The sequence below is a fragment of the Rutidosis leptorrhynchoides genome, chromosome 3 (genome assembly GCF_046630445.1).
Source record: "Rutidosis leptorrhynchoides isolate AG116_Rl617_1_P2 chromosome 3, CSIRO_AGI_Rlap_v1, whole genome shotgun sequence".
Lineage (NCBI taxonomy): Eukaryota > Viridiplantae > Streptophyta > Magnoliopsida > Asterales > Asteraceae > Rutidosis > Rutidosis leptorrhynchoides.
The window spans coordinates 690,405,647-690,424,714 of record NC_092335.1 but is presented as its reverse complement, the minus strand read 5'-3'; the positions used below and the strand labels follow the sequence as shown (position 1 = coordinate 690,424,714).

The window sequence follows — 19,068 nt, the reverse complement described above, 5'->3', positions numbered from 1 at the left end:
TAGAAAACGACCTCGTTTCTACATGAGTATTCTTTTTAAAAAAAAAAAAAAAAAAAAAAAAAAAAAAGATATTACAACCTTGTTATGGTTGTATTCTCTTCAATTATTTTTGAACCGGCCTAATTTAGACTTGCCAGTCTCAGAAAAATGCCAATCATTGCTTGAATTTTGTAATGAAACCATCAAAATAATATATATAGTCATAGCAAAATAATGTTTTCATATGACAATCAGTTTGAAGGTGATAAAAAAATCTAAGGGAAAGCTAACTTCTTATTTGATGAACTAATTATTTCATTACAAAGGCCTTCAGTTGAATGGTTAAATATAAATAAATAATGTAATAATAATGATAATAAACACGGAATTTACATCATTTATCCCGGGAATATAAAGAGATTTATTCATATTTGCCATTTCGTTCGATTCCTAATTCACAAATGTTAAAGAACAAGCATTTAGAATACACTATATCTTTCACAAAGGTTACCTCATTCGACCTCACTCAAAATTGGGACAATGAGAGGATTCATCTGGGCAAGATAAACGATTGCCCACCTGCATTAAACCGCGATGAAGAGTGAACATCGACTAAAAGAGGTATTAAAGTCAATAAAAAAAAGATACAAGAACGTAGTTGTATTCAGCATAACACGTAACACAGAGACTTTAGGAAATGAGATATGTGAATGAAGGTCGTTTTAGCATGTCAGAATATGCACCTGACAATAAGAATGTACTACAATTTTGATGTAAGATCGTAAGCATATGTGATCCTATGTAGCAAAGTATGAAGCACAACAATATATGAAACTAGCAATTAGAATAAATAATCGTGTCATCATTGTTATGTTTATAGATTCCATAAGTTCTACTGCTTTGATCGGATACCAAGCAGTCAAAAGGAATGCAACTCATTTTCTAATCTATATCATTATAGCAAACTGTTATGAACCGTCACCCATCTTCCTTTAATATTTTTTAGGTGTCAATTACTAACTTGTTAAGGGTCGTAATTTATTTAGTTATACGAAGGCAGTGTCACTTAATAATTATATTTAATATTTCCATAAAGGTAGTTTGATAAATAGTGAGGATTTCGAACTTACATAAGCCAACAGCATACTGTTGCAGTGATCACCAATGTGAGGTGGAACCTGAAACATACTGAAATGTTATAATTATATGAAGGCATTCACTGAATATTATGTTGGTATAACAACTAGCTGATAATTAATGAAAACTGAATATAGTCAATATGATTACAGAAGTTTATAAGGAAAATAATAATCACAATTCCATGAGCCTATATATATGATAACATAGACAATACTATAACGACAGTTTTTGACTCAAACAAAGGTTTAACGAAGTAGTATCTAATAGATTATATCTATGAACCAAAACAAATTATCTCACCCCAACTTACATACAAGGAATATGCTTCCTAAGTTATCAAGACCAAAATACAAGGAAACATATTATTATGGTTACTTCGACACTCAATCTTAAAGAAGCTGATATCAAACCAGTTATTTAATCCAAAATTGATAAATATACCTTACGCGGTGTTTTTACGTCTAGAGCTTTTATTGTATAGTAAAGTGTTTGACAAATAATCTACTATTCGATCGATAAGCTAATTTCCAAAAAGGCAAGCTACTTCAAATAGCTTAATACTTAGAAGCTTATCTTATATGAATGAGAGCCGGAGTTATGGAAGCAATGGAATTAGTTTTAAGCGCTTTTCTGGTTGAACTTTTATAAGGCTAATTTAAGGTTTAAGAACTTCGATAAGCTAATTGTTAAAGTTACATCCCATCTTTTCTATGGGGACAATGCAATCATCTTCTCTTTGGCCCACCCAGGATTTGGAGTATATTATCTCGGTTCTTGATGATTTATTTGTTGATTCAGGTCTTAAAGTTAATATAGATAAGTCTAATACTTATGCGATAAACATGGCTGACTCTGATCTTACAGATAGGTTCCAAACGAGGTGGTCCAAGTTGCTCCCAAGGAAGGTAAATGTGTTTTTATAGCAAGGTTTGATAAATAAGTTGCTCACATATTTGAATTTATCAAACAAGGGATTGAAGATTAGCTCGATTGGTTGTGTTTCTTGGGCGTATGCTATCAAGATTTTGTAACAACAACAACAACAACAACAAAACCCAATACCACATGAGTGGTGTATGGGGGAGGTGATATGTAGACAATCCTTCCCCTATCCGAGAATAAAGACAAGTCATTTCTCCACCCAGAGTGAAACACTCTCAAGAGTAGAGAGAGTCATCCCTCTCTTTATTCGACGGATAAAGAGATTGCTTCCGAGAGGACCTCCGGCCTTTAAGTAGGAAAAAGTTTTTTTTTTTTTTTTTTAAATAAAAATAATGGTAGAATCAAATTTTCATGAGTTTTAAATCCTGCCTGGAATTTAATGTAGGCTCTAAGAGTCAGTCAAGTCGCCAATATATCGACGATTGTTGTCGACTCAATAGAGCCGCTATCAAGATTTTGTAAGTAGTGCTATATTTGCACCTTCTTCAATGAAGGTGGAGTCTATTTTTAATAGTATTTGTAACTTGAGCCTCTTCTAGTTTCTTACTAGAGAGGGTGTTTATAACATATATCTTTTGTCGTTCAAAGAAGAAAGTTAAAGTTACAATACTAATTAGCTGTAACATGATAAACTTGTAAGCTATTTGTAGTTTTAAGTTTTGGATAAACCGATAAGCTCCTAATCACAAGTCAATCCAAAACAGCCGCTAAATACATAAACGTAGACTCTCATAAGCCTGTGCCAAACCTGCCCTCAATGTCTCACAGATAAACTTTATGTTAAAAATATAATTATATACTATAGTAACTTGATAATAACTGCATACGTTCTGAAACAAACAGTAAATAATCAAAATACACGCCAAAGCATTTCGGCATTTGTATGTATTATTCAGCTCAATGTTTTAATCCTAACATTTATACTAATATACAAACCCTAAAATTAACAACAAAAGCTTAATAATTAAACTTTTTAATTACTTACAGAATTACAATAAAATACATCCAAAAAAAAGCTACACATTTATCATATAAGTTAACTAAACATATATATAAGATGATAGATACGTACAGATTAGCAGAAGGTCCTTTGTCGAAGCAAATACGAGTGCAAAGAGATGCGATTATTCCAATAGCGACGAAAATTAGGGTTGTAAGTAGGAAGCCCATCGTTGTGTGGATCGATAATTAAGTTAGCACCGTGGGACAGTGGTTGTGGCGACGGAAACGTCGGAGATATACGGTGGTGATTGATTTTGGATGATGAATCGGAGATGCGGGAGATGACAGATCTTGGATTGGATTAGAGCGTCACTGATGCATTATATCAATTTTATTTAGAATGTTTAGAGCCCAAGTTCTCCAAAAGGCTCAAACTTAAATCCAATACTGTGCAATTAGCCCAATTAATAAAGATTAATGAATGAAATGATTTATTTCGATCCTCTCGTGTAATATGTGAATCGAAATTGACATGGGGGTGTGTTTGGCACACAGCTTTTTAGAGCTTATGAGAGTTTGAGCTTATGATTTCAATAAGCTTTAAGTCATAAGTTTTGTTTGGTAAACATAAAAAGTGAAGCTTATGAAAATCATAAGCTCTTAAAATATAAGCTACTTCCAGTAGCTTATGAAAAAAAGTAGAGCTTATGAACTGAAAAATAAGCTCCAGCTAGTTTACCAAACACTTATAAAAAATACTACGTAATAAGCTTCAGCTACCAGCTTTAAAAATAAGCTCCAACTCTAGTCCTTCAGCTCCAACTCCAGCTATAAGCTCCAGCTACAGATAGTTTCATCCAAACACACCTATGAAAATGAATATTTCCATTTCATTTGGTTTTGACATACCTTATGTTAGCGGTGATATATCCATCTTCATTTTTATACATCCATTATTGAATATACATTAACATGTTGTATTGTTGATGGATGTATTAAAATAATAGTGGATATATCAATGTCGTTATATTATAAGCTATGATAACTAATTTCTTACTTAAGAGTTTTAGAGTGATCGATGCGATTTGATGAAAAAGAAACTTTCAAATCTACTATTTCATAAGCACGCACTCCCTTCAAAATATTTTGATAGTGCAATTCGAAAATTCAATAATTGAACTGAATTATGCACAAAACAATAAAATCATAAAATAAGTTCTCTCATCATTGTATCATTGTACGTCTCCCTCCGACCTCCGTCCTCCCAAAGATAGATGGAAAACGATCGGTATTATCCATTAACTTTATAGACGAATAAATAAGGATCTCAATATTAAGATGATTGGATCAATTGGATTCCGTCGGATTTTCATTGAATTCCATGAGCCAAACTTAACCTTAGGATCAATAATCTTATTGTTATACAGAGAAGAAATACTTCAATTAATAATAGTCATAGCTTCTAAGTACCACCAATATTACAGACATGCTGTGTTCTAAATAAATAGCAGTATAGCACCAAATATATTAGGTCGTTTAGATACTGTCATCTAAATAGCACTAATTATGCGTAACATCTACTTTAATTCTAAATAGGGCAGATAATAAAAAATACAACGCCTTTTTCCATACACGTTACATACTAGCTGGTAGACAAACATTACACTACTACACTTCAACATAACCAAAATCACTAGATGGGAAGGTAATAAAACACCATAACATAGGAACCTCACATAACAATGTTAGATTTTCGTACCAGGTACCGATAAGATGCAACCTTTCTCTTTCGAGAAGCTGAATTATCAACCGACAACACTAACTTTCCCGCTTCTTTTGCAGTATAAGAGTTGTGAACCGCATCTTCCACGGGCCCCATTTTCCTCGGCTTCTCCACTGCGATCGTGTAGCTTCCGTTAGCATTTGGGACGTATTCAGCACTGTATACCAAATCCCATCCTCCGACCACTATATCCCAAGTTATCGTTGCACTTGCCTAAAAATAAAAGTCTGATTTTTTCAGAATCATGATATATCAATGTTGCTTAGGGTTAAAAGTGTACTAGTAGAAATGAGGTGATGAGATTACCTCAATACCCTCAATTTGAATATTGACTTTTTCACCACCTTTGACAGTGAACTCAGAAGCGGGTTTTGGTGGACCGGTGTTTAACTGGTTGGGTCGACTCAGTCCGCCATACTGAACTGGTACATTTTCTGGACTGATGTACCTATATAAACAATAAAAAGGCAATGTGGGTTAGTGGGTACAAGCTAACATACACAAAGTACAATAAGTCAATAATTCAATGCTTGTATACTTCTAGTCTTACCATATAGAGACCAAGTTCACCCCACAAGCATAAACTAGTACAATTATCTTATGTGTCCTGTTTTCACTTTATAAGTTTTTTTTTTTCAATTTGACTTTAAATTATTTTGTATGTGTTACATAATGCTTAATGAACGTCATACGGTGAAAAATATATTTAAAAACCAATCCAATGATATAAATTTCAACAGAAAATATATAATACAAGCGAAAATTTAAAGTCAAAGTTGAATGAAAAAAAACCTCCAAAGTCCAAAGTCAAAACAGGACAATAGATTTGGACGGAGCAATATGGACAAAAAGTCAAACAAATTAGTACATTACCATACTATACCAAGAGAGTCAAGAGTATACGTGCTGCAGTGAGTTGTACATTATGCAATATAAGGTGTACAAGTATAAAATAGAGAAGTGGTAGGAAAGATACTAACTTGTAAAGAGTCTCTGCAGCATTGCCCTCTTTAGAAAGCACAAACTTGCTTTTGGTTCTTTGAGTCAAAAATGGACTGAACATTGAGTACAACATGCTGAAGTACCATGGTACATTGATAAAGATCTATCCTCACATCAAATTAAAAAAATAGAAATAAATTAAACAATTTATATTAGTTTTAGAATATGAAAAGACTTGAAACATACAAGACACTTGTTCTTCAAACATAACTGAACAAGTAATCAAGATCAAAAACCATAAATCATAAAATCAGATGAATGTACAATTATATATAACTGATGTACAATCTCTAAACTACATTGATCTGGATATGTGAAATTCAGCACTGGAAAAAGGAAGGCAAAAATACAGGACAAAAACGTATTTGCCTACATTTTACCTTTTTGGATTTAATAATTTTGTTTGGTGTGCGTAAGTGGTTGTAAATCTCCAAGTCATATATGGAGGGTGAGGGTACATAAGAGCACACGGAGTAGTGTCGCGTCAAATTCGGTGTTCAATTTAGAGTTATTTGGAAACTTTGAAGGTAAAAAGTGGACGAGTCGTTCAGAGTTCTGGTTCAGTGTCAGGTTCAGTAATATGTGGACCAATCTCAACGTCCAAAATAGGACTTTGGGAGTGGAACTTTGGAGGAACGAAGTGACTTCGAAGGGGAGTGGTGAGACTTTGGGTTTCGAAGTTTCACTAATGAAATTTTGATGGAACTTTCGGTGGAACTCACCACTATGGAGTCTGGAGTTCTAAGTAAGTTATGGTAAAACTCTCCACTACTCAAATTGAAAGATATACCGGTATTCAATGTAAATGTGGTGGATTTATTAATTTGAGTGGCGGATATATCGATGCTATTTGAAATATACTAAACTAGAATCAAGGATTCTTTCTAAAAAAAAGGAGATGTACAAGTACTTAGGGCATCAAACTTTTTTATTTCAAATATACTCCGGTATTTAAGGTAATAGACCACTTAGACCACTTGTATCGAACATATCCAGCGCCTGTTGGATCCTACATGGCATTAAACCCACGCCCCAATTTGACTTATCAAGGCGTTGGATGGGGCAGTGTATAGGGCAGGGCGTTCCTTGAATTCCAACCAACATGTATTGCTTTTAATATATTAATTTTATATTAATTTAAAAATATTTTTTATATCCTTTTTTTTTAATAACTACACAATTATATTTTAGCACATCAATCGCAATAGTACACTACCAATACTTCACACACAAAATGCACACAAGTTAGTGAACAAAAAAAAATACAAAAAACAACTCACACCACCGATCCACACTCTATAAGTATATGACACTACAAATGGTCTTATAAACGAATTCTCTAAAAATTAGTAAGACCACAGATAACGCAGTCGTTTGTTGCCTGAACCCGCGGCGTTTGTGGGCGTTTGTGTTGGGTCGTTTGTCAAGAAAGCACGGGCATGAAAATGTGCGTTTGTGATTTTTTTTTATTTTAATTCTTTTCTACCACTTTTTAATCCAAACTCCAATCATATTTTGACACATCACCCACATACGCACTTAAAAAAGCCCCCATTATAACTCCCCAAAATGTCGTGACCCGGTCACAGTTTTTCCCCAAAAAAGTGCACCTCACCCGCTACACGTCACAATCACCAATATCTGTGGTCTAATCCTACAATGCAAAAAGGCAAATCAATAATTTAGAAATTAAAGTACCTTACGAGCAACCATTTCTGGATAATTATCTTGAAATAAAGACAGAATGTGATTAGAAGCAACCCTAAGCTCTCTTTTAGGCATGTCATTTAGATCAGTAACTTGAATAATTGAATTAATCCCACCAGGCTTAAAATGCAACATTTTTATCCCTCTTTCAAGTACTTGCACTCTCCATCTAAGAAATTTTTTCAATTTCTCATTATCTCCAAATATTTTTTCATACATTTCTTTATCTTTAAAAACACCGTACGCATTATAACAAACAGGGTGACCTTGTTTATCATACCCATTCATATAAGCCACAACTCCTTCAAGATCCTTAAACCCTAAATCCTCTTCAACAATGTTGTCAGCCCCAAAATCTTTTCTCCAAGTAAGACACTTTAAAAGCATGTTTAGTGAATCTTGAACTCTAAATTCTCTTGCCCTGAGAAATTTCAACAGGATGACGTCAGTTTTTTCATTGGTGGCGGATATTGGTAGTAACGGGATGCCCCACATTGATGCGTCGCCGGCGACAATGCCATCGGCGGCTGCAATAGTGAGTTTTTCTTTAAATTCTTCTAGGGCTTTTTTCTCAGTGGGTTTAAGGTTGTGGAGGTGGTATGTGTCTTCTTTGAAGGACGGTGTACGGTGGGGAGTGGTGGCGGAATTAGATTTTGAAGGTGATGATAATGAGTCCATTTTTTCTATGTTTAGAGATATTAGCAAATGGAAAGTTTGAATTTTTACACGATTTGAGAGATACCCAGATGGAAATGTTGAAGATTTTGAAGAACTGAGTAATACCCAGTTGAATATTTTGAATTTTTTAAAGAAATTAAAAACATCTAAATGTATGTGTTGAAGAATATGAGACTAGATAAAATATTGAAAATTTGGGAGAGAAAAAAACGTGAATTTGAAGAAATTATGGGGATTTGTGGGGTCTACTTGGGTAGCGTGACTAAAGGGAAAAAGAAAGGGGACAGGTCTATGAATATGATGGGTGGACTAAAGGACGGTTTGGGTTGGAAGAAGGGAAGTGACAGTATATATTATTGAGGTGACATGATTAATGTTTGCGGTGCTTTATTTTTTTTTTATTATTTTTTTTCCCGAAAAAACGAAAACTTATATATAACCGATGTTGTTTTTAGAAGGATAACGCCCACAACAAGAATTACAAAAATACAAGGGAAACGGGAAAGCCCGCACCTAGCTAGCAACCATCTCGAACACTATCTATAGTTGTGGCACCCCTAACATCCCGAAAACCTTATAAACAAACTAACCAAACAAAACCGAAAACTACATGAATAAAGTAAGAACCAAAATGAAACGAATTACACAAGACGAACCTCAACAATCAACCTCTAGGTCCCGCCCTTTTCAATTTGCCATTAACCGTCTCTTTCAAAATATTTTTGTCGGGCCGATTCTCAATTTTGTAGGATAACACATTAACGGATCCATCGCCCAGTATGCCCTCATCGGCTAAACATGTCATTGTAACACCCTGATGATGTGCAAAACGTGGTATATGAATTGTTGTATGAAATAGTATGGAAAATACCGATTAAAGATTGCTACACACTAACGGACAGTGTACCCGATCGTGTAGTAGTATAGTAAATGGTAAAATCCGTGTATCGTTCCAAAGACAATATCTAAGTCAAATTAGGATTATAAACTAAATTGTGATTAACTAATAAAATTACAATTACAAGATATTTTGGTTTGCCCTTTTACGATGGGCGAATCAAGTGATGAATAAGATTAAAAGACAATATTTTTGGTATTTTAAGTTTATGAAAGTAAAAGATAGTTTTGATATCAAATTAAGAAAATATGCTTATCTAGACTTTTTACCCTTAATGTTGAATGTTATTTAGGATTAAGATCGGATTGATTGGTTATGCACGAGAACTAATTAATTGGTTCACCAAGAGTAGTCTTGTGCAAACACTCAGACAGGATTACACAACGCAAGTGATGTTCTTGTCTTCTAAGACCTCCTATTTGTAATCAAGTAATTCAACTAGTTTGAAAACTTGAAGAATGATCAAGTCAATGGTGTGTTGCACATGATCCACTCCTATATCAACTAAAGGTTTAACTTAGTTCATTCATTTGGTCCGGTTAAATGCTCAATTCACCCAACCCAAGTAATTAACTAATTGTTATAATAAGATCCCTATAAACGTCACTAGATAAGGCAAATCACTAACACATGTTAATTAATGAAACTAGGTAGTTGAAAGTGTGTATAACAGATTCTAAGGAATTGGTCATTCTCCTAGACAATTACACATACTAATTAAGCTATTCCAAAGTATCTACAATAGTCGTTCTTGTTATAATATATAAATATATATATATATAAATGGATAGTCAATTATTGATACACAAAAGTAATATTATTGTATTACCTAAACTTGTGATATTTTTGCAATAAATAGCCATGAATGCAAGCATTAAACTTGCACCATTTCTCACACTTACAAAGTGTTTCTTTCTTTCTCTCCATTATCATCTTTGTTCTTACACTTCATTATTAGTATTCTTAATCAAGAATCAAATCACTAAAGGTAGTTATAAGCCTACTGAATTATAACATCAAGAATCAAACCACTAAAGGTAGTTATAAGCCTACTGAATTATAACACGTTATCAGCACGATAATCTTAATACTAATTATGGTTGGCTCTGCCACCTAAATGATATATGGTCGGTTATACCACCTGAATAATATATGGTCGACACTGTCGTCTAATTATCATTTATGTTACTAACATTTATATTTCAATTATCTAACATTTATATGGCCGACACTGTCGCCTGATTATCATTTACGTTACTAACATTTATATTTCAATTATCTAACATTTATATGGCCGACACTGTCGCCTAATTATCATTTATGTTACTAACATTTATATTTCTATTATCTAACATTTATATGGCCGACACTGTCGCCTAATTATCATTTATGTTTACTAATATTTATATTTATGTTATATAACATTTATTAATGATTGCTTACATATGGTCGACACTGTCACCTACTTATCATTTATGTTATATTAAATTTATGTTTAATGTTTATATACTTATGAATATAAAGTGACTATAATTTATCATGTTGTTTGTTTTAATAGAAAATGTCGAATCTGGAAAAGCTTAAATTTACTCCTTTAGAATCAACTGAAAACAACTACATGTCATGGGTTATAAAAGTAAAAATGCATCTTAAATCAATGGGCATTCTTGAAGCCATAAATGAAAACAACATTTGTTCTGAAAAAGAACAAGCAACGGCATGTTGCTTTATTCATCAACATATTGATGAATGCTTACAAAATAATTATGTGACTGTAGAAGATCCACATGTTTTATGGGAAGGTCTCAAAAGCAGATTCAATAATCAAAGAGAAATTTTACTTCCAGCTGCTATGGAACAATGGAGAACATTAAGGTTCCAAGACTTTAAGAAAGTAAATGAATATAGCTCAGCTCTGTATAATACATGTTCACAACTTAAATTCTGTGGACATGAAATAAGTGATGCAGATATGATGGAGAAAACTTTCTCCACAATGAATGCTGCAAACATCACAGTGCAAAGAAATTTGAGAATGCTAAAGTTCAAAACATATCCTGAATTTAATTCATATCTCTTAGTTGCAGAGCAAAATGATGAGCTATTAATGAAAAATCAGCAATCCCGTCCTACTGGTACACTTGCAATCCCTGAAGCAAATACTGCAAATAATTATAAACAGGGACAAGGACGCGGACAAGGTCGTGGTTATAATAACCATCACCATCATCATGCCAAAAGCCATAACTATGGTAGAAACCATCCTTATGGTAATGGTAATGGGCGAGGACGTGGTCGTGGTCGTGGCCGTGGTGGTCAAAGAAATAATAATCCACGAAAATATAAATATCAACCACAAAACAAGCCCACTAAACAAGATGTTGAAGAAAATTCTTCTAAAAATTCTGAAGAATCTTGCTACAGATGTGGTAGAATGGGCCACTGGGCTAATACTTGCCGAACATCTAAACATCTTGTTAAGATGTATCAGGATTCGCTGAAATATAAAGAAAAGGAAGTAAACTTTGTGGATAACGTCGATCCAACAGTCACTGAGAAACCATCTGATTTATATGAAGATTTCTTGAATGTTTAAGTTGTGTGTCTTTCGAAAAATAAATGATTTAATATCGTCTGTCTTTGTCATTATGTTTGCTAAATGTTTCAGTACTATCTATTTGCTTGTAAAATATTGTGTAATATTAATGTACTCACTATTTATTTCTTATATGAAGTTCAATATGAATTTTGCTGGAATACAACATCAATCAAGTGGTGGAGATCTATGTATAGCAGACAGTGGAACTACACACACTATACTTAAATCCGAGAAATATTTTATTGATCTAAAACCAACGGAAGGAACTATACATACAATATCAGGACCTGCTAACTTGATAAAAGGGATAGGAAAGGCAAATTTCATACTACCAAATGGTACAAAATTTTTAATAAATGATGCCTTATTTTCTCCCAAGTCAAGCAGAAATTTATTGAGTTTCTCCGACATATACCTTAACGGGTATGATTATCAGTCAGTGACAACAGAAAATGAGAAATATTTAAGTATCACTGACAAGAGTCATGTGGTTGAAAAACTGCCAATACTTAGTTCTGGATTACATTATACACATATAAATATACCAGAAATACATATGGTAGTTAACGAAAAATATATTGATCCTGGTGTATTCAGTTTATGGCATAACAGATTAGGCCATCGAGGATCAACAATGATGAAAAGGATTATTGAATGTACTCATGGACATCCACTAAAGGATAGAAAAATCCATCATGATACAATGGTTCCATGTACATCTTGCTCTCTTGGAAAATTGATAACTAGACCCTCACCACTTAAGGTTGAGAAAGAATCACCAATGTTTCTTGAAAGAATTCAAGGTGATATATGTGGACCAATTCATCCACCATGTGGACCATTTAGATATTTCATGGTTCTAATAGACGCATCTAGCAGATGGTCTCATGTTTGTCTGTTATCAAGCCGTAATGTGGCATTTACAAAATTTCTTGCCCAAATTATTAAATTGAGAGCTCATTTTCCTGATTACACCATTAAAAGGGTGAGACTTGATAATGCTGATGAATTTACATCTCAAGCATTTAATGACTATTGCATGTCTATAGGAATTGTTGTTGAACATTCTGTTGCTCATGTGCATACACAAAATGGTTTAGCCGAGTCATTGATTAAATGTTTACAGTTAATCGCTAGACCATTGATAATGAGAACAAAACTCCCTGTATCTATATGAGGTCATGCAATTTTACATGCTGCCGCATTGATTCGCATAAGACCAAGTGCAAGTCATAAATATTCCCCCCTACAACTTGCTTTTGGTCAAGAGCCAAATATTTCCCATCTTAGAACATTTGGTTGTGCAGTGTATGTTCCAATTGCGACACCACAACGTACAAAAATGGGTCCTCAAAGGAGGTTGGGAATATATGTTGGATATGAAACATCTTCAATATTAAGGTATATTGAACCTATGACAGGTGACGTTTTTACAGCACGTTTTGCTGATTGTCATTTTAATGAAACATTGTTCCCTAGATTAGGGGGAGAAATGAAAAATAAAGAAAATGATGTTTCATGGTGTGAACCTCAATTAAAGTATCTTGATCCTCGCACAAAAGAATGCGAGACAGAAGTTCAAAAGATAATGCATATACAAGAACTTGCAAATCAATTGCCTGATGCATTTACAGATACAAAAACGGTGACAAAACATATATACCAGCAGTAAATACTCCCGCTCGAATTGAAATTCCAAAAGCTGGCAATAACGTCACTCATGAATCTTTGCCACGTCAGAAACGTGGAAGACCAATTGGTTCAAAGGATAAAAATCCTCGAAAAAGAAAATCAGCTGATAATGAAGTAAAAGAAAGTGTTCAAAAAGAACCACAAATCAGTACTCCTACTGCAGAGGAGATTGATGATGTCAATACAGAAATTGCAATCAATTATGCACATTCAAAAATATTATGGAACCGAAATGAAATGAAAAATCATGATGAGAAATTTTCATTTAATGTTGCATATGACATCATGAATAATGATGATGATCCAGAACCAACATCTATGGTTGAATGTCAAAATAGACATGATTGGGCTCAATGGAAAGAAGCAATACGAGCTGAATTAGAATCACTCAATAAAAGAAAAGTTTTCGGATCCATCATTCTCACTCCTAAAGATGTGAAACCTGTAGGATACAGATGGATTTTTGTCCGAAAAAGAAATGAGAAAAATGAAGTTACAAGGTATAAAGCTAGACTTGTAGCTCAAGGTTTTTCTCAAAGACCGGGAATTGATTATGAAGAAACTTATTTCCCTGTTATGGATGCAATTACTTTTAGGTACTTAATCAGCCTGGCAGTTTCTAAAAATTTAGAAATGCATCTCATGGATGTTGTGACTGCTTACCTATATGGATCACTTGATAGTGATATATATATGAAGATACCTGAAGGATTTAAGGTACCAGAAGCATCAAATGCAAAACCCAAAGAAATGTATTCGATTAAATTACAAAGATCTTTATATGGGTTAAAACAATCGGGACGTATGTGGTATAACCGATTAAGTGATTACTTGATAAGAAAAGGGTATACAAATAACCTTACTTGTCCTTGTGTTTTCATTAAGAAAACAACATCCGGATATGTGATCATAGCTGTTTATGTTGATGATCTTAACATCATAGGTACAAATAAAGAGATCCATGAAGCCATTCAACTTCTAAAGAAAGAATTTGAAATGAAAGATATCGGAAAAACCAAGTATTGCCTTGGTTTACAAATTGAGCATATGCCTAATGGTTTATTTGTATATCAAACAACATATACTGAAAAGATTCTGAAACGTTTCAATATGGACAAGGCAAAACCATTAAGTACTCCTATGGTTGTTAGATCACTCAATGTTGAAACTGATCCATTTCGTCCATGTGAAGATCATGAAGATATTCTTGGACCAGAAGTACCATATCTTAGTGCAATTGGAGCTCTTATGTATCTTACAAATTGTACAAGACCTGACATTTCTTTTGCAGTTAATTTGTTGGCAAGGTTCAGCTCTGCTCCTATCAAAAGACACTGGAATGGGATCAAACACATATTTCGATACCTTTGAGGAACTACTGATTTAGGATTATTTTATTCTAACGAATCAAAACAAGATTTGGTTGGTTATGCTGATGCAGGTTATTTATCTGATCCACATAAAGCTAAATCTCAAACTGGATATGTATTCCTAAATGGAGGTACTGCAATATCATGGCGTTCTCAAAAACAAACACTTGTTGCTACATCATCAAATCATGCCGAAGTGATTGCATTACATGAAGCTACTCGGGAATGTTTTTGGTTGAGATCAATGACACAAATCATTACTGATTCTTGTGGACTAGAACGCGATAAAAGTACAACAATTATCTATGAAGATAATGCAGCTTGCATAGCACAGATGAAAGAAGGGTATATCAAAAGTGACCGAACCAAACACATACCTCCTAGATTCTTCTCATATACTCAAAATCTCATTAAGGACAACGAGATTGAAATGAGATATGTTCAATCCAGCAAAAACTCTGCTGATCTTTTCACGAAAGCACTTCTAACTGCTATTTTCAGAACACACGTTCATAACATTGGCATGAGACATGTTCAAAAGATGTAACAATCGAAGCGATGTCTACTTGAGGGGGAGTCAACTCCATGCTGCACTCTTTTTCCCTTAGCTAAAGTTTTTCCCACTGGGTTTTCTTTAGCAATGTTTTTAACGAGGCAGTAACTTACAGTTGATCTTCAACAAACAAAATTGCTATCCAAGGGGTAGTGTTATAATATATAAATATATATATATATATATATATATAAATGGATAGTCAATTATTGATACACAAAAGTAATATCATTGTATTACCTAAACTTGTGATATTTTTGCTATAAATAGCCATGAATGCAAGCATTAAACTTGCACCATTTCTCACACTTACAAAGTGTTTCTTTCTTTCTCTCCATTATCATCTTTGTTCTTACACTTCATTATTAGTATTCTTAATCAAGAATCAAATCACTAAAGGTAGTTATAAGCCTACTGAATTATAACATCAAGAATCAAACCACTAAAGGTAGTTATAAGCCTACTGAATTATAACAGTTCTTACATTCTTATGTAAATTAATCATTTGAACTCAACTTATCCCTTTTGGTAAAAGACGGATAAACACATGTCACTAGGTGTAAATCAATACATTAACTTAACAAGATGATGTTTCTTAATCAAAAGAACATATCAACTAGTTGAATCGAAAGGATTAAACTTAACAAGAATGGTTCTTGTATTCAAACATCAAACTATCGTGCATAATAACAATCAATCAATAGTAAACATTCAACATTTCGGTTGTTTATCTAGATGAACATAAAATGGACTAGCCAACTATCATGCTTGAAAACTTAAACAAAACAATAAAATAGATAGAATTCATTGTAAATACAAGATTGACCTTTTAGGAGTAATCTTGGATGAAGCTCTTGAATGATCTTTGATTCTTCAATGATTTGAGTGCTTAGATGCACTTTGATAAGCCCAAGAATTACTATGATTCGTATGTTTTAGTCTCTGAATAGAGAGGAAACTAGTGCCCTTTGAAATAAAGCTGGAAATGGAATTAAATAAGCTGAACAGTGGTTGAAAAGTACTGTGCGATGCGCGCACAGTAAGGGTGCGCTGAGCGCACTCTTCACCTACTCTACTTTTTCTTTACAACTCGACATCGCACGTTCAAATCTGCTTTTCTGGTAAAAGTGCGCGGAGGGGTGCGCTGAGCGCACTACTGTGCGCGACGCGCACTAGGCTTGGCGCACTTGGTTTTGGCCAAGAATTATTCTGATCAAAATTATGCATTGTGCGCTGAGCGCACCCTTTGCGGTGCGCTGAGCGCACCCTTATGTCTTTGAATTTCTGGTATTGGTTTCGATCTCTGAGCTGTATCATACATAATCTTTCATATTTCTTCAAGTTTACAATGATTATAGACTATATTACAATAATATGAAATGCAAACGGAATTACTATGTTTACATACGAAATAAACAACAATAGGACGTGATATTACGACTAAAGATATGACTAAACACAAACATAAATGAATCACACGCATTATTTGAAGTATATATTACACGAATCACACGAATTACGCAAAACACACTCAAACTCATGCTATATGAAACCCATAAAACACAAATGGAATACACACTCACACTTTTATGAACACATATTTACACAATTGGAATACACACTCGTTGAGGTACACACACAATTTATGAAACATACGCACACATTTGAATTATTTGGGAGAGACGAACTTCGGTGAAAGTTCTTTAAAAGTTTGGATCCTTAGGGAAAATTGGATCTTTGAGAAAACGTTTCAAGATTTTGAAAATGTCAATGCTAGATTTTTAAACTAGACACGTTTTCCGGTTTTAACCTCAAATTCCGGTTGAGGGTAACTGAAAACCGAAGTCTCAGTCGGCGATTAGCAAGCTATCCGCCCCCATGATTGTAGTATCATGGAACTCTTAACCAGGCGCCCCCTGACGCGATATAAATATCGGTATTGCATGTCAATTTGTACAATTTAGATCAAGGGTTAAAACTGCAAAGACTGAGCTATCGCGCGGGACAGATCTTGCTCCAGCTTATATACCGTAATCGGTTTTACACTGGACAACTCCTTGGATTTACCCTACCAAGTTTATTTTCGGGTTTGAAAGTTCAAGACTTTCCCTTCCCACTGTACCTTATATCGTGAAATGACATAGTTTAGGAAGTTTGCTACATCAAGTAAGGCGACATTCGGAAGACTTTACTTCCTTCAAGGATGGACTAGATGCATCCTTTCCGTTTAGTGATTTTTATTTCTTTTATTTCCAAGCTAAAAGTACTTTAATCGTTTTAACTTTGCAAAACTTTGTGATAATAATTCGAAAAGATTAGTAACATCCCCCACACTTGGCTTTTTCGCTAATACTTTTAGTTCAAAAAAATTTAAAAATTTTCATAAAATGCGACAATAAGCCAAGTTGCATTGCATATCCGAGAGAATTACCCCCTCCCCCACACTTAAGATTAAGTAAGGCCCTCATTACTTAAAATCAGAAATAATTTAAAAATTCACGAGGGCATTAGTGTGAAAAGAGTTCAAAAAACCTTGGCATAAAGCCGGAGATCGTGAAATGTAGGTGAGCGATGGAGCTGAACTTAATGCCAGCATAAGAACATCGTTCATTCCTTGATCTCTATCACAAATTCCAAATTGATTGTACTTCGCTGAACTTAATGCCAGCATCACTAAACCTTAACAATAAGAAATAAACAAACACACAAAATGAAATAGATAAAAGTGGTGTATTTAACACAACCACCACAAACGTCAATCATACAACATAAATATTTTAATTTTTACACACCATTGTTTTAAAAGAAACCATTCTGAAAATTACCAAAATGTTACCAAATATTACCAAATAGGGTACATGAACCCTCTAATTATCACCAAAGAAGTTACCAAAAGGCCAGCCAGAGTAGGTGCCCGAACCATCATTCCTAGGTCTTCCCTGTGAGTATTGCTCCTCAAAGTGTCTTTGTGCATGTTGCATGGTCGCTTGTTCCTCATATAACGGAGGACTAGGAATTCAGTTTGGGGTGTGGTAATAGGTCGGATGTTGGTAGGAGGTAGCATAATACTCTTGGGGGTTTTGCATATATAAACCAATGTTATGGCGAAGCCAATCGCCCCTGTAATTCCCCCACCTTTGGTCATACCTTACCGCCCTATTATGCTCGCGTTGTTCTTCATGATATTGGTTAAATTGTTGCCTTTGTTCCCCATATTAGTTATCCCTGTGTTGATAACCTACCCTCATATCATGAAAACCAGAAATTACTTCCTCCAACTCTTCTTCCCTTGACCTTTGTGTCCGCCTACGCCTTCGCCTTTGAGCTTGTGGTAACTCTTCTTCAGTTTCAGGTTCTTCCATGCGAACCTCTTCCTCCACATCATCTCTTCCAACACCGCTACCACCCGCTTCATGATCATGGGCACATGGTGGTTCATTTACCCTCGAAACAAATGGAATAAGCCTTTGATGATTATTATAGCTCAAAAATTCTGCATTCAAATAATAAGTCTTGTTTAAAGGCTTCAGTGTTGTACTGTTTGGAATCAACCGAGATAAATCGACACCAAAATGCCTAGCAATCTGGGTGATGTATTGCCCATCAACAATCTGATTCAACCCTCTATCTCCCCTCGAATTATCAAGATAACCCGCCAACGTAGATGGAATGTCGACACTGCTTTGGTTGTAGATTTTGTTTACAAGAAAAACATCGAGACGTGTTACCTTATTTTTGCCATGTTTTCTTGCATTAAACGTACATGCAACTAGCCGATGAAGC

General features: G+C 34.3%; 2 protein-coding genes across 3 annotated transcripts; both read right to left on the bottom strand.

Moving 5' to 3' along the window:
* Window positions 1-342: 342 nt before the first annotated feature.
* On the bottom strand, window positions 343-3,352 carry LOC139899513 (V-type proton ATPase subunit e2). Its single transcript, XM_071882352.1, has 3 exons — window positions 3,134-3,352; window positions 1,110-1,157; window positions 343-558 (listed from the first exon to the last, which is right to left on the bottom strand). Exons 1-3 carry the CDS (start codon window positions 3,229-3,231, stop codon window positions 492-494), a joined length of 213 nt encoding a protein of 70 aa, XP_071738453.1. The 5' UTR covers window positions 3,232-3,352; the 3' UTR covers window positions 343-491.
* Window positions 3,353-4,496: 1,144 nt separating this feature from the next.
* On the bottom strand, window positions 4,497-8,287 carry LOC139899511 (patellin-6-like). Of its 2 annotated transcripts, none has more exons than XM_071882350.1 (4): window positions 7,487-8,287; window positions 5,767-5,891; window positions 5,093-5,234; window positions 4,497-4,999 (listed from the first exon to the last, which is right to left on the bottom strand). In XM_071882350.1, exons 1-4 carry the CDS (start codon window positions 8,171-8,173, stop codon window positions 4,736-4,738), a joined length of 1,218 nt encoding a protein of 405 aa, XP_071738451.1. In that variant the 5' UTR covers window positions 8,174-8,287; the 3' UTR covers window positions 4,497-4,735. The 2 variants fall into 2 exon arrangements, with proteins under 2 accessions (XP_071738451.1, XP_071738452.1); XM_071882351.1 differs by having other exon boundaries at window positions 5,093-5,225.
* Window positions 8,288-19,068: the final 10,781 nt, after the last annotated feature.